Source organism: Anolis sagrei, chromosome 1 (genome assembly GCF_037176765.1).
Source record: "Anolis sagrei isolate rAnoSag1 chromosome 1, rAnoSag1.mat, whole genome shotgun sequence".
Lineage (NCBI taxonomy): Eukaryota > Metazoa > Chordata > Lepidosauria > Squamata > Dactyloidae > Anolis > Anolis sagrei.
The window spans coordinates 342726956-342741107 of NC_090021.1; the positions used below are offsets into that span (position 1 = coordinate 342726956).

At 45.7% G+C, this 14152-nt stretch overlaps 1 protein-coding gene across 1 annotated transcript in view; it reads right to left on the bottom strand.

The window, feature by feature from the left end:
* Positions 1 to 14152, bottom strand: part of FANCM (FA complementation group M) — a 103558-nt gene that overhangs the window by 31350 nt on the left and 58056 nt on the right. The window contains exons 9-12 of the mRNA XM_067463152.1: positions 12662 to 12831; positions 10020 to 10226; positions 6629 to 6878; positions 1062 to 1219 (exon numbers count right to left, since the gene is read on the bottom strand). Of these exons, the coding sequence (XP_067319253.1) occupies positions 1062 to 1219; positions 6629 to 6878; positions 10020 to 10226; positions 12662 to 12831 (785 nt within the window). The remainder of the gene's footprint in view (positions 1 to 1061; positions 1220 to 6628; positions 6879 to 10019; positions 10227 to 12661; positions 12832 to 14152) is intronic.

Here is a 14152-nt window from a genome sequence, read left to right on the forward strand (position 1 = left end):
ATGGCTGTATCAGGAGCTCCAACTTTATTTGCTTTGTATTGAATGTTTGTTTGCAGTCCTAGGTTTCAGGGACTCTGCAGATAGGTGGCTTCCTTTGGTTGCAGTCATAGGGCAAGTCACCTGTCCATCATTGTTAAGTTTTGGTTCCGCCCCTTGCTCAGGGCAATTGGGAAGGGAAGGGAGCCATTTTTTAGTTAGTCTCAGCAAGGAAAGATAATGTACAGGGTGTGTGCAAGCTTCCCCTGTACAAAAGCTTCAACCCTTAAGACCTTCCAGGGGAGAACAGTCTTAAAGAGTCTCCAAAGATTTCCAGGGAAACAGCCCTAAAAATCAAAGAACTCCAGCTGGAGAACATCTAAGCCTTTACTGGTAGGTCCACTTGGCGTTCGAGAAACAGTTTGACCTGGTAGCGGAGCCCTCATCAGTAAGGGTTAGATTACAGTCAGCATGGGGGAAGTTAAAAGGGGGATTTTTCTTTAAAGTAAAGAAGAAGTTATTGAAGACAGTTGCCTGTCCTTCGTGGACAAGTTTAGGAAGCTACCAGTTGCCTAAAAGCCTGGGATCATTTGTTTAACTTTCTGAAGACAAGAGAAGTTTCTGTTTGATTGTTCATTAATAAAAGACTTTGTTATACTTCACAAGCCATCTAAAGACTATTTGTGGTGGAAAACCTCTGAGAACTTCTCTTTGGGCCTCCTGGCTACCCACGGGGCAAAGGTTGCACGTCCTGTTCTAAAGGAAATTCTTTACAGGCCCAGCGCGCGACAGAACAGTATTGTCGAAGGCTTTCATGGCCGGAATCACTGGGTTGTTGTAGGTTTTTTCAGGCTATATGGCCATGTTCTAGAGGCATTCTCTCCTGACGTTTCGCCTCCATCTATGGCAAGCATCCTCAGAGGTAGTGAGGTCTGAGGACCTCACTACATTTGAGGATGCTTGCAACGTCAGGAGAGAATGCCTCTAGAACCAAAAAAAACCCTACAACAACCCATTACTACACTGCTGCCTCAAAACCACATGGCAACCGTCACCCCTGACATGCCCCTCAGGGCCCAACTTACACTTTCTGTCTCCTCGTCTGGTAACGTTTCAAAGCGGCTTCGAGGCAGCACGGGCGTCTTAATGCCGTCCCCAGGTTCTAGTTTATACAACCGGCTCCATCTTTCAAACTCTTCTGGGGAAAGGCCCCACCCTTCGGATGGACGGCGCTGCTTTGCTCCTGGACACGGAGAGAAGAAAGGGCATCACCACAGACCACAAAAAAGACAGCGCAATTCTAAGGCAGACTGTCTAGGATAGCCCGGACCTCCAGCTGTTTTCAATTCTCAATTCCCACAATTCCCAATAGCCCATCATCACTAACTTTTCTATCGATATGTAGTTACATAGTTAAGAGTGACATAATTCAATAGCTAGGCACTGATTCTTCTTCTGATTTGTAGTTCTTTCAATGAACTCTTTCATAACTTTTAAAGCTTGACTCTGCTCCTGAAATGCTGAAGCTCATTCGCTCTACTCTAGGCTCATAGAATCAAAGAATCATAGAAGAGACCTCCTGGGCCATCCGGTCCAACCCCCTTCTGCCAAGAAGCAGGAATATTGCATTCAAAGCACCCCAGACAGATGGCCATCCAGCCTCTGATTAAAAGCTTCCAAAGAAGGAGCCTCCACCACACTCCGGGGCAGAGAGTTCCACTGCTGAACAGCTCTCACAGTCAGGAAGTTCTTCCTCATGTTCAGATGGAATCTCCTCTCTTGTAGCTTGAAGCCATTGCTCCATTGCGTCCTAGTCTCCAAGGAAGCAGAAAACAAGCTTGCTCCCTCCTCCTCCCTGTGGCTTCCTCTCACATACTTATACATGGCTATCATATCTCCTCTCAGCCTTCTCTTCTTCAGGCTAAACATGCCCAGCTCCTTAAGCCGCTCCTCATAGGGCTTGTTCTCTAGACCCTTGATCATTTTAGTCGCCCTCCTCTGGACACATTCCTGCTTGACAATATCTCTCTTGAATTGTGGTGCCCAGAATTGGACACAATATTCCAGGTGTGGTCTAACCAAAGCGGAATAGAGCATGGGGAGCATGACTTCCCTGGATGTAGACACTATGCTCCTATTGATGCAGGCCAAAATCCCATTGGCTTTTTTTGCCGCCACATCACATTGTTGGCTCATGTTTAAGTTGTTGTCCACAAGTAGAGAGGAGAGATGCTCTGATGTGAAAATGGAAAACTGGAGGGTGCCTCACACTTAGTCTTCCACACTGATACTAATCCTAGTGCCTTCAATTAGTATGGTTATTGTTGTTATTGTTTTTGCCCCCACATCACATTGTTGGCTCATGTTTAACTTGTTGTCCATGAGGACTTCAAGATCTTTTTCACACATACTGCTCTCGAGCCAGGCAACCCCCATTTTGTATCCTGTCTTCTGGAGTATTGGCTCTCCCTCCCAATTTGGTGTCGTCTCAAGAAGCTTCTGATCTGCTAAACTGCTGCAACTCCTTATTTCTTATTTACTAGCCGTCCCCTGCCACGCGTTGCTGTGGCCCAGTCTGGTGATCTGGAAAATAACGTAATGAGAAAGTGTTGGTTTCTAATATATGTAATTTCTTTCTGTTTGCCGAACTCCACCAGTGTCTACATTTGGGTATTCATGCCAACTTTGGTCCAGATCCATCATTGTTTGAGTCCACAGTGCTCTCTGGATGTAGGTGAACTACAACTCCCAAACTCAAGGTTAATGCCCACCAAACACTTCTAGTGTCTTCTGTTGGTAATGGGAGTCCTGAATGCCACGTTTGGTTCAATTCTATAATTGGTGGAGTTCAGAATGCTCTTTGATTGTAGGTTAACTATAAATCCCAGCAACTAGAACTAGAAACTATGGAGGACCTCCTTGTGGCAACACCAGAGGCACTCCAAGTGGCCAGATACTGCTCAAAGGACATTTAATCAGCTACCAAGTTTGCAAAATTTGTGTTTTTTCTAATCTGTTTGTTTGTTTTGTTCTGTTAGAAATGTAATACAATGTTCTGGTTGCGGATGACACGATAAATAAATAAGCAACTAGAACTCCTAAATGACAAAATCAAAATTTTTTGAGTGAAGGACATACATTGGGTTGTTAGGTGTCTTGTGTCCAAATTTGGTGTCAATTCGCTCAGTGGTTTTTGAGTTCTGTGAATTCCACAAACGAACATTACATTTTTATTTATATAGACTAGCTGTACCCACCATGCGTTGCTGTGACCAACCTTCTCTCCCTCCCTCTCTCTCTTCCTTCCTTCCTTCCCTCCCCTTTTTCTTTCCTCCTCTCCTTCCTTCCTTCCTTCTTCTTCCCTTCCAACTCCCCTCTTCTTTTCTTTCCCTTCCTCTTTCTAACTGTTCTTCCTTCTCTAACTATTCTTGGAGTGCAACTCCCAGCAGTCCTCCTGATCAATCTACCTACCTACCTACCTACCTACCTACCTATCTCTATCTAATCTATCTACCTGGAGGATAGCTGGGAGTTGCAGTCCAGGAATAAGAAATGGCAAATACACAGGGATTGGGATGCTCTCAAAGAAATCCAAGGAGAAGAAAGCTTGCAGCTTGGAAGCAGTGCATTTGGATCACCCTCCTCTCCTAAAGGGCCTGGTCTAGGGGATGCTGCGAGCTGTAGTCCGAAAGAGAGTGTGGAGATGACTCCCCCGGCAAACATAAACACGCAATAGCATCTCCACGCTCTGTATTGTCAAAGGCTTTCATGGCCAGAATCACTGGGTCGTTGTAGGTTTTTTCAGGCTATATGGCCATTTTCTACAGGCATTCTCTCCTGACGTTTTGCCTGCATCTATGGCAAGCATCCTCAGAGGTAGTGACCTCATCACCACTGTGTTTTTCAATGTTTTTATGAGTGATGGTCACTTGTTGGCCTGATAGGTATCTTGTGTCCAAATTTGGTGTCAATTCCCCCAGTGGTTTTTGAGTTCTGTTCATCCCACAAATGAACATGACATTTTTATTTATATAGATTGGCTTCATCTGTACCTGGCCTTTCTCACCCCTGCAGGGGGTCTGATGGAGGCTTACGACTCCGGAAAGATTCAATGCCGCTCAGCATAGTTATAAAACATATTCCATAAACCAAAAACAGTTAAAACAGTCAGCAAATAAAATACATAGAATAAAAAAAGGTTAAAAACATATAAAGTATGGTACATGATTCCATTAATCCATTTTTCTTTCTGAAGACTAGAAGAGATGGGGCCTGCCTGATATCACTGGGGAAGGAGTTCCAAAGCCAAGGGGCCACCACTGAGAATACCCTGTCTCTCATTCCAACCACTCATGCTTGCAAAGAGGTTGGGATGGAGAGCAGGGCCTCCTCAGCCGATCTTAAAGTTCTTAGATGAAGGGTTAGAAGGCAGGACCATCAAGTTTGCAGACGACACCAAATTGGGAGGGAGAGCCAATACTCCAGAGGACAGGAGCAGAATTCAAAACGATCTTGACAGACTTGAGAGATGATGGGCCAAAACTAACAAAATGAAGTTCAACAGTGACAAATGCAAGATACTCCACTTTGGCAGAAAAAATGAAATGCAAAGAGACAGAATGGGGGACGATGAGGCCTGGCTCGAGAGCAGTACGTGTGAAAAAGATCTTGGAGTCCTCGTGGACAGGAAGGTAAACATGAGCCAGGAATGTGATGTGGCAGCAAAAAAAGCCAGTGGGATGTTGTCCTGCATCAAAAGGAGCCTAGTGTCTAGGTCCAGGGAAGTCATGCTCCCCATGCTCTATTCCGCTTTGGTCAGACCACACCTGGAATATTGTGTCCTATTCTGGGCACCACAATTCAAGAGAGATGTTGACAAGCTGGAATGTGTCCAGAGGAGGGCGACTAAAATGATCAAGGGTCTGGAGAACAAGCCCTATGAGGAGCGGCTTAAGGAGCTGGGCATGTTTTGCCTGAAGAAGAAAAGGATGAGAGGAGATACGATAGCCATGTATATATATGTGAGAGGAAGTCACAGGGAGGAGGAGGGAGCAAGCTTGTTTTCTGCTTCCTTGGAGACTAGGACGCGGAACAATGGCTTCAAACTACAAGAGAGGAGATTCCATCTGAACATGAGGAAGAACTTCCTGACTGTGAGAGCCATTCAGTAGTGGAACTCTCTGCCCCAGAGTGTGGTGGAGGCTCCTTCCTTGGAAGCTTTTAAGCTGAGGCTGGATGGCCATCTGTCAGGGGTGCTTTGAATGCAATGTTCCTGCTTCTTGGCAGAATGGGGCTGGACTGGATGGCCCAGGAGGTCTCTTCCAACTCTTTGATTCTATGATTCTATGAAAAGAACCAATGAACGAAATCACACCAAATTTGGCAACAAAACGTCTCACGACACAAGGAATCACCATCCCTCTAATATTATGATTTTGTCATTTGAGAGTTGTAGTTGCTGGGATTGTTCACCCACAATCAAAGAGCATTCTGAACTCCACCAACAATGGAATTGAACCAAACTTGCCACACAGAACTCCCTTGACCAACAGAAAACACTAGAAGGGTTTGGTGGGCATTGACCTTGAGTTTAGGAGTTGTAGTTCACCTACATTTAGAGAGCACTCAAACAATGATGGATTTGGACCAAACTTGGCACAAGCACTCAATATGCCCAAATATAAACATAGGTGGAGTTTGGAGGAAATAGACCTTGAGCATTCTGAGCCCCACCAATGACATAATTGGGGCAAACTTCCCACACAGAACCCTCATGCCCAACAGAAAATACTGTGTTTTCTGGTGGTCTTTGGTGACCCTTCTGACACCCCCTGGTGAGCCCCCGCCCCCGGGTCTTGACTTCCCAGGTTGAGAAATGCTGCCTTAAGGCCATCCAGTCCAACTCCCTTCACTAGGGCAAGAAAACATAATCAAAGCCCTCCTGACAAAGGGCCATCCAGCCATTCACACACACACACATATATATATGGCAGATGCAGTATCAAAGATTTGAAAGGGACCCCTAAAGAAGGACAATGATATGTTGCCTGTTCCAGAGGAGGCAAACGAGACCATCTCCACATCAACACTGGTGAAGAAACAAGAAGAAATACTGTTTACCCCCAAGCAGAAAGACATTACGTAGAGGAGATTCCATCTGAACATTAGGAAGAACTTCCTGACTGTGAGAGCCGTTCAGCAGTGGAACTCTCTGCCCCGGAGGGAATGTGGTGGAGGCTCCTTCTTTGGAAGCTTTTAAGCAGAGGCTGGATGGCCATCTGTCAGGGGTGATTTGAATGCAATATTCCTGCTTCTTGGCAGAATAGGGTTGGACTGGATGGCCCATGAGGTCTCTTCCAACTCTTTGATTCTATGATTCTATATTAGAAACCAGATTTTCCAGATCACCAGACTGGGCCACAGCAATGCCTGGCAGGGGACCGCTAGTGTATTATAAAAGCTCTTAGACAAAAACATCAATCTAAGTATTCCTATTGTTTGTGTCAGCACCAAATACATGACTGGTCAACATTAAGAGTGGGGATAACAATGGAAGATTCTCTTAATATCCCGTGTCTTGGGAGACAAGGAAGGATGCCCCCTTGTATGTCCACTCGGTCCACAGGTGTGCCCCCACCTGGCCCCTCCTTACCTGTGCCAGCGGGATAGGGGAGCCACTGCTGGGGGAAAGCACCCCCTCTGCTGTCCTTGGGGCTCTCTGCCTCCTCCTCCTCCTCTTCCTCCTCTTCTTCCTCCTCTTTGGGTGCGATGACCACCTGGTGCATCTGTGGGTCGATGCCTTCCGGAATCATGCGCGGACTGTGCTGGTACAAGCGCAGCCCCTTGTTCTCGGAAAGAGCTTTGAGGAGGCTCTTCCGGTTGCACTGGCTTTGGTTGTAAGTCTGCAAAAACAGAGGGGATTTGGCACATGGGTGTCCTGCACAACTGAAAATCCTAGCTGTACACACACTCCAGTGGATTCTGTAGGGCAGTGGTTCTCAACCTTCCTAATGCCGTGACCCCTTAATACAGTCCCCCATGTTGTGGTGACCCCCAACCATAATATTGTTTTCGTTGCTACTTCATAACAGTCATTTTACTACTGTTATAAATCATAATGTAAATATCAGATATGCAAGATGTATTTTCATTCACTGGACCAAACTGGGCACAAATACCCAATGCACCCACATGTAAATGCTAGTGGGGTTGGGGGAGGACTGATTTTGTAATTTGGGAGTTGTAGTTCCTGGGATTTATAGATCTACAATCAAAGAGCATTCTGAACTCCACCAGAGATGGAATTGACCCAAACTTGGCACACAGAATGCCCATGACCAGCAAAAAATAATGAAAGGGTTAGGTGGGCATTGGCCTTGAGTTTGGGAGTTGTAGTTCATCTATCTCCAGAAAGCACTGTGGACTCAAACAATGATAGATCTGGACTAAACTTGGCACGGATACTCAATATGCCTAAATGTGAACACTGTTGGGAGTTTGGGGGAAATAGACCTTGTCATTTGGGAGTTGTAGTTGCTGGGATTTATAGTTCACCTACAATCAGAGAGCATTCTGAACCCCACCAATGATAGAATTGGGCCAGACTTCCCACACAGAACTCCCATTACCAGCAGAGAATACTGTGTATCCTGATTGTCTTTGGTGACCCCTCCGACACCCCCTCGCGACCCCCCCAGGGGTCCCGACCCCCAGGTTGAGAAACACTGCTATAGGGCTTCCTTGCAAGGAGAGGCGAACATGACTTTGTTTTAGCACAAATTACCTGTCCGAACGCATCTCCCCCTATGAACCACCGCGGAGATTAAGATCTTCTGGGGAGGCCCTGCTCTCAGTCCCACCACCATCACAGGCGCGTTTGGCGGGGACGAGAGGCAGGGCCTTCTTGGTGATTGCCCCTCAGCTATGGAACTCCCTTCCTAATGAGATCAGGTCAGCCCCCTCCCACTTGTCCTTTAGAAGGATGATAAAAACGTGGCTGTGGGACCGAGCCTTTGGGACTGGGCAATGAGGCAGCGACAGGAACCCTTAGTATGCCAACCAAATTCGATATAGAATCATAGAATCATAGAATCAAAGAGTTGGAAGAGACCTCATGGGCCGTCCAGTCCAACCTCATTCTGCCAAGAAGCAGGAATATTGCATTCAAAGCAGCCCTGACAGATGGCCATCCAGCCTCTGCTTAAAAGCTTCCAATATGGTTGTTGAGACAGCTTTAACTAGTGGATTTCAACATCAAGATAAGTGATTTTAATGCTTTTGTATGTGTATGGTCTAATATATTTCGGCGTTGAATGTTTGCCATTTATATGTTGTGCTCCGCCCTGACTCACCTTCGGGGTGAGAAGGGCGGAATATAAATGCTTTAAATAAATAATAAATAAATCTAGAAGCTTAATATCATCTGGGGAGCTTAATATCATCGCAAGCATGATTGGCAGGGACAAGGCCTTCTCAGTGGTGGCCCCCTGGCTATGGAACTCCCTCCCCAGGGATATAATACCGCCCCCCTCCCTCCTGACTTTCCAAAAAAAGGTAAAAACTTGGCTCTTTGAGCAAGCTTTTGAGAATGCAACAGAATAGGTACCATGAATGATGAACATAGAATGGCCAGGCGATGTTACTGGAAAACGATTTTGAGAAGATGGCATCAGTGACTACATGTTTTAATGGTTTTTATATTGTTATGTTGACTGTTTTTAATCGCACTTTTATTAATGCAGGGCACTGAATCGTGCCAATCTGTAACCCGCCTTGAGTTGCCATATGGTTGAGAAAGGCGGTGTTGTAGTTCAGCGTGCTGACAGAGTTGCTACTCCTAGTAGCAGAGGGGAAAGGTCTCCTCGGGAGTCGGAGGGAGAGCGGCAGCGTCAGCGCATCCGAGAAATCCTCATGGCTCCCAGTGATTCCGATACGATACGTTTCCTGGCTTCTCAGATTACGACATGGAGAGTGGGGAAGGGAATAGAGGAGTAAAGAGGACTGCTCGTGAGCCAGAGTCAGAGGGGGAATTGCAAAGGAAGCGTATTCGGGAGATACTTTGTGCTCCAACCGATGAAGAAGACTTTTTGGGTTTTGGACAGAGTTCTGGGGCTGAGAGTAGCATGGAGGGGGATGAGTTGGATTGGACCCGTGTGCAAAATATAAGGGACATATACAAATATAAGGTGGGGAGCTCATCAAGCTCTGAGGATGATTTGTGAGATATAAGGGGGTTCTGTTGGCACATTTAGTTGCAGGAAGCAAAGTGTCTTATGGGACGTATTCTTTGTACTGTACCTTGGGTCCTGGGCTTCAGCCTCGTGTGTTCCTGAACCTCTGTTTCTCCAGCGTTTCCAGCGTTCCAGCTTCACTCTACTTTGGATTGACCACAGACCGGTTTGACTTCGCTTTCAGGATTTCTGGACTTTGCTTATTAATATCTTAGTGACTCTAACTACTTTTTGTTATGAAAATACGTTTTTCCAGCTTTAAAGACTGTGTTTGCGCTCTGTTTTGATTTTCAAGCGAATTACTACATTTTTAGTTTAATCCGGATTAAGAGTCTACACTATAATCCAGATCATATTTCAGTTTGCCCTATTGATTCATTTTTGGTGCCAAATTACTCATTGGACCTTCTGCATTGCTGTTAAGTGCGTTTTTGGTTCTTTTGCCTTCAATAAAGCTGTGTTTGGACCTTTATTTTGTGTCTGGCATTGTTTGCAAGCATCTGGGTCTTGACTGGCGGGCTATAAATGTGCGTAAATAAATAAATAAATAAATAGGTGGACAGTAAGCTGGGCTGAAGGTCAGGTGCTCAACCCAACCTGGGCTTTGAACTGTCAACCTTTCAATTGGTGTGATCTCTTTTTTTCTGGTTATGTTCCTGGTTAGAAGGGGCTGGACTGGAGCACAAACATAACACCAGGAACATAACGTTTTTCCATTTTTGAACATGGTGAAACGTTGGAAAATACTTCCAGAGCACAGCCATACAGCCTAGAAACCACACAACAATGGGGTTCTGCTCCCTCGTCTCTCACCCGCTCTTCCCGTCCTTCGGAGAGGATGACCACGATGCGCCCCTGCCGCTTGCGCCCCGTTCGGCCCATGCGCTGCACCAGGCGGATGGGGCTCTTCTGGGCGTCGAAGCAGACGATGAGGTCGACCTCCCCGATGTCCAGGCCTTCCTCTCCCACGCAGGTGGAGACCAAGGTGTTGTAGCCGCCCTCGCGGAAGCGCTTCACCACCTGCAACAGGAAGGAAGGAAGGACCAAAACGTAACCCTCGGTTGTGACTACCAAAGGGAGACACGTTTGTTGTGTTCTTTTAGAGTTGTGTCACTGGAGGCACCTTGGGGATACATGTTAGTAGTGACTGTGAGCGGGCAAACCCTCATTTTCATCAGGAAAATAAGAAAATGGCAATTGCCTCTATCGCAGTGGTTCTCAAGTTTCCTAATGCTGTGACCCCTTAATAAAATTCCTCATGTTGTGGTGACCCACAACCATATTTTTGGTGCTACTTTATAACTGTCATTTTGCTCCTGTTGTGAATCATAATGTAAATATCCTGATGTGCAGGATGTATTTTCATTCACTGGACCAAATTTAGTACAAATACTCGATACGCCCAAATTTGAATACTGGTAGGGTTGGAGGGATTGAATCTGTCATTTGGGAGTTGTAGTTGCTGCGATTTATAGTTAACCTACAATTAAAGAGCATTATGAACTCGATCAACAATGGAATTGAACCAAACTTGGCACAAAGGATTTTGCAAATATTGTTACATAGTGTTAATTATAGGGAAACCTTTCAGTCCTGACAATAACACATCGTTTCTACAGCAAAATAATAATAATAATAATAATAATAATAATAATAATAATAGTTTCCCCTTGACATTAAGTCTAGTGGTGTCTGACTCTGGGACTCTGGTGCTCATCTCTCTTTCTAAGCCAAGAGCCGGAATTGTCCGTAGACACTTTCAACGTCATGTGGCCAGCATGACTTAATGGAGCGTTGTTACCTTCCTGCCAGAGTGGTACCTATAGATCTTCTAACATTTGCATGTTTTCAAACTGCTAGGTTGGCAGAATCTGGGGCTAACAGCAGGAGCTCATCCCACTCCCTGGATTTGAACGACCAAACTTTCGGTCAGCAAGTTCAGCAGCTCAGCGGTTTAATGCACTGTACCACAAAGGGTGGTGATGGTATTATTATTATTATTATTATTATTATTAATAATAGTAATAGAATCATAGAATTGGAAGAGGCCTGGTGGGCCATCCAGTCCAACCCCATTCTGCCAAGAAGCAGGAAAAACACGTTCAAATCACCCCCGACAGATGGCCATCCAGCCTCTGTTTAAAATCCTCCAAAGAAGGAGCCTCCACCACACTCCGGGGCAGAGAGTTCCACTGCTGAACAGCTTTCACAGTCAGAAAGTTCTTCTTAATGTCCAGGTGGAATCTCCTTTCTTGTAGTTTGAAGCAGAAAACAAGCTTGCTCCCTCCTCCCTGTAGCTTCCTCTCACATATTTACACATGGCTTTCATGTCTCCTCTCAGTCTTCTCTTATGCAGGCTAAACATGCCCAGCTCTTTAAGCCGTTCCTCATAGGGCTTGTTCTCCAAACTCTTGATCATTTTAATAATAATAATAATAATTTATTTGTAGCTGACCCTATCTCCCCAAGGGGACTCAAAAGGACAAGGATTGAAACACAGAGATTGTTCTTCAGTGCTCATCATGTGCTCATCATTGATTCATGATGATTTTTAAATGCGTCGTGATATTATTGTTATTGTTTTGCTTTGTTTATGAGTTATTTACTGCTGTATTGTTGTCGTGTTTTATTGTTGTTGTATTTGGGCTCGGCCTCTTGTAAGCCGCGCCGAGTCCTGCGGGAGATGGTAGCGGGGTATAAATAAAGGATTATTATTATTAGAGGAATGCCAAAAGAGCCCAGGAATGGAACCGTGAGAAGTTTGCAGCCCACTCAGTGGAGCTTTTCGACGGCAATCTGCTCCAGGGCAGAGGCAATGAGCAAGACTTCGGCAATAATAATAATAATAATAATAATTATTATTATTATTATTATTATTTATTTATGTGGGTTAAATCCCTGTGCCGGCAGGACTGAAGACTGACAGGTCACAGGTTCAAATCCGGGGAGAGGCGGATGAGCTCCCTCTATCAGCTCCAGCTCCTCATGCGGGGACACGAGAGAAGCCTCCCACAAAGATGACAAAAACATCAAAAATCATCCGGGTGTTCCCTAGGCAACGTCCTTGCAGACGGCCAATTCTCTCACACCAGGAGTCACTCCTGACACGACAAAAAAAAAATATTATTTATTTATCGTGTCGGGAGCAAACCAAACAGTTGTACTGCATTGTAATACAACAACAACAACAACAACAACAACAATTTATACCCCGCCAGGGCGGCTTACATGAGGCCAAGCCCAGAAATGCATTACAATACAGTCACATAAAAAGCATAAGGCAACATCATAACAAAATAAAATGAAACAAGCATAAAATATAACAAACAATACAAATAATACAATAGAAAATCAAACACCATCACAGAGCTTTACACACATATAAAGGGCAACCAGGCAACATTGCCTTTTGTAGGCGTGCCAAGCTCTGCCCGGAGTGCTGGACGTGGCCTCACCTGCAGCTGCTCCTTCTGCGTGAAGCCTCTGCTGCTGCTGCCCTTGCCTTTGCCCACCGAATGGCCCACGAAGGTCATGACCCTCAGGAGGGGGTGGTGCCGGCTGAGCATCTCCGCAATTTCCTGGACGCTGTCGCGGAAGGAGGAGAAGATCATCACCCGGGTCTGGCCTGTTGGGTCCGGAGGAAGGAGCAGAGCGGTTAACGCACGGGGAAAGAAGTCCAGGCCAGAACCCACACAGAGGCAGCTTTCGTGAAAGAGCACGTATGATTGTTGTGTTGACACTGTCAAGCAGATGCAGTGTGATACCACTTTAACCATTGTGGCTCAATACTATTTATTTATGTATTTTGAGTCCCCTTCTCACCCCGATGGGGACTCAGAAGGGCTTGCAAGTTATATGTACATAGGTAAAGGTAAAGGTAGTCCCCTGACATTAAGTCCAGTCATGTCTGACTCTGGGGTGTGGTGCTCATCTCCATTTCTAAGCCGAAGAGCCAGCATTGTCCGTAGACACCTCCAAGGTCATGTGGCCGGCACGACTGCATGGAGCGCCATTACCTTCCCGCCGGAGCGGTACCTATTGATCTACTCACATTTGCATGTTTTCGAACTGCTAGGTTGGCAGAAGCTAGGGCTGACAGCGGAAGCTCACGCCGCTCCCTGGAATCGAACCTGCGACCTTTCGATCAACAAGCTCAGCAGCTCAGTGCTTTAACCCACTGCGCCACTGGGGGCTCCATACAATATATACAATATATTATATTACTAGCTGTGCCCTGCCACGCGTTGCTGTGGCCTATAGTAAAACTTATCAAAGTAGAGGTAGATATCTGGACTATGATGAAAGAGAGGTCCCTACCTATTCCTTCCCCCTTTTCCTCCCCCTTTCTCTCCTTTCTTCCTTCTCTACCTCTTTCTTTCTTTCACTACTTGGTTTCATCCTTCTCTCTTTCCTTCATTCCCTCCCCCTTTCTTCCTTTGCCTTTCTTCCCTCCCTGTTTGCTTCCTTCTTTCTCTTTTTATTTCCTTTTATTTCACCACCATCATAACAATAACAATAATGCAATGCATTGCCTCCGGGACCTGACACCTCTCCCATTCCCCCTAAAAGGGTCTCAGAGGAACAATAGCATAATAATAATAGAAATAGAAATAACAACCTTTACCCGCCACGTGTTGCTGTGGCCAACCTTCCCTCTTTCCCTCCTTCTTTCCCTCCTTCCTTCCTTCCTTCCCTCCCATCTTTCCTTCTCCTCTTCCTTCTCTATCTCTTTCCTTCCTTCCCCCTTTTTCTTTCTTTTCTGCTGTCTCTCTTTTCTTTCCTTCCATCTTTCCTTTTCTTTCCTTTTCTTCTTCCTTCTTTCTCTAACTTTCCTTCCTTCCCCCTTTTTCTTTACCTCCCTTTCTCTTTCTTCCTTCTTTCCTTCCTTCCTGTCTTTCCTAGATTTTGACAGGGCGGGAAGGGGCGGGGTGGGGTTTGGAGGTGGC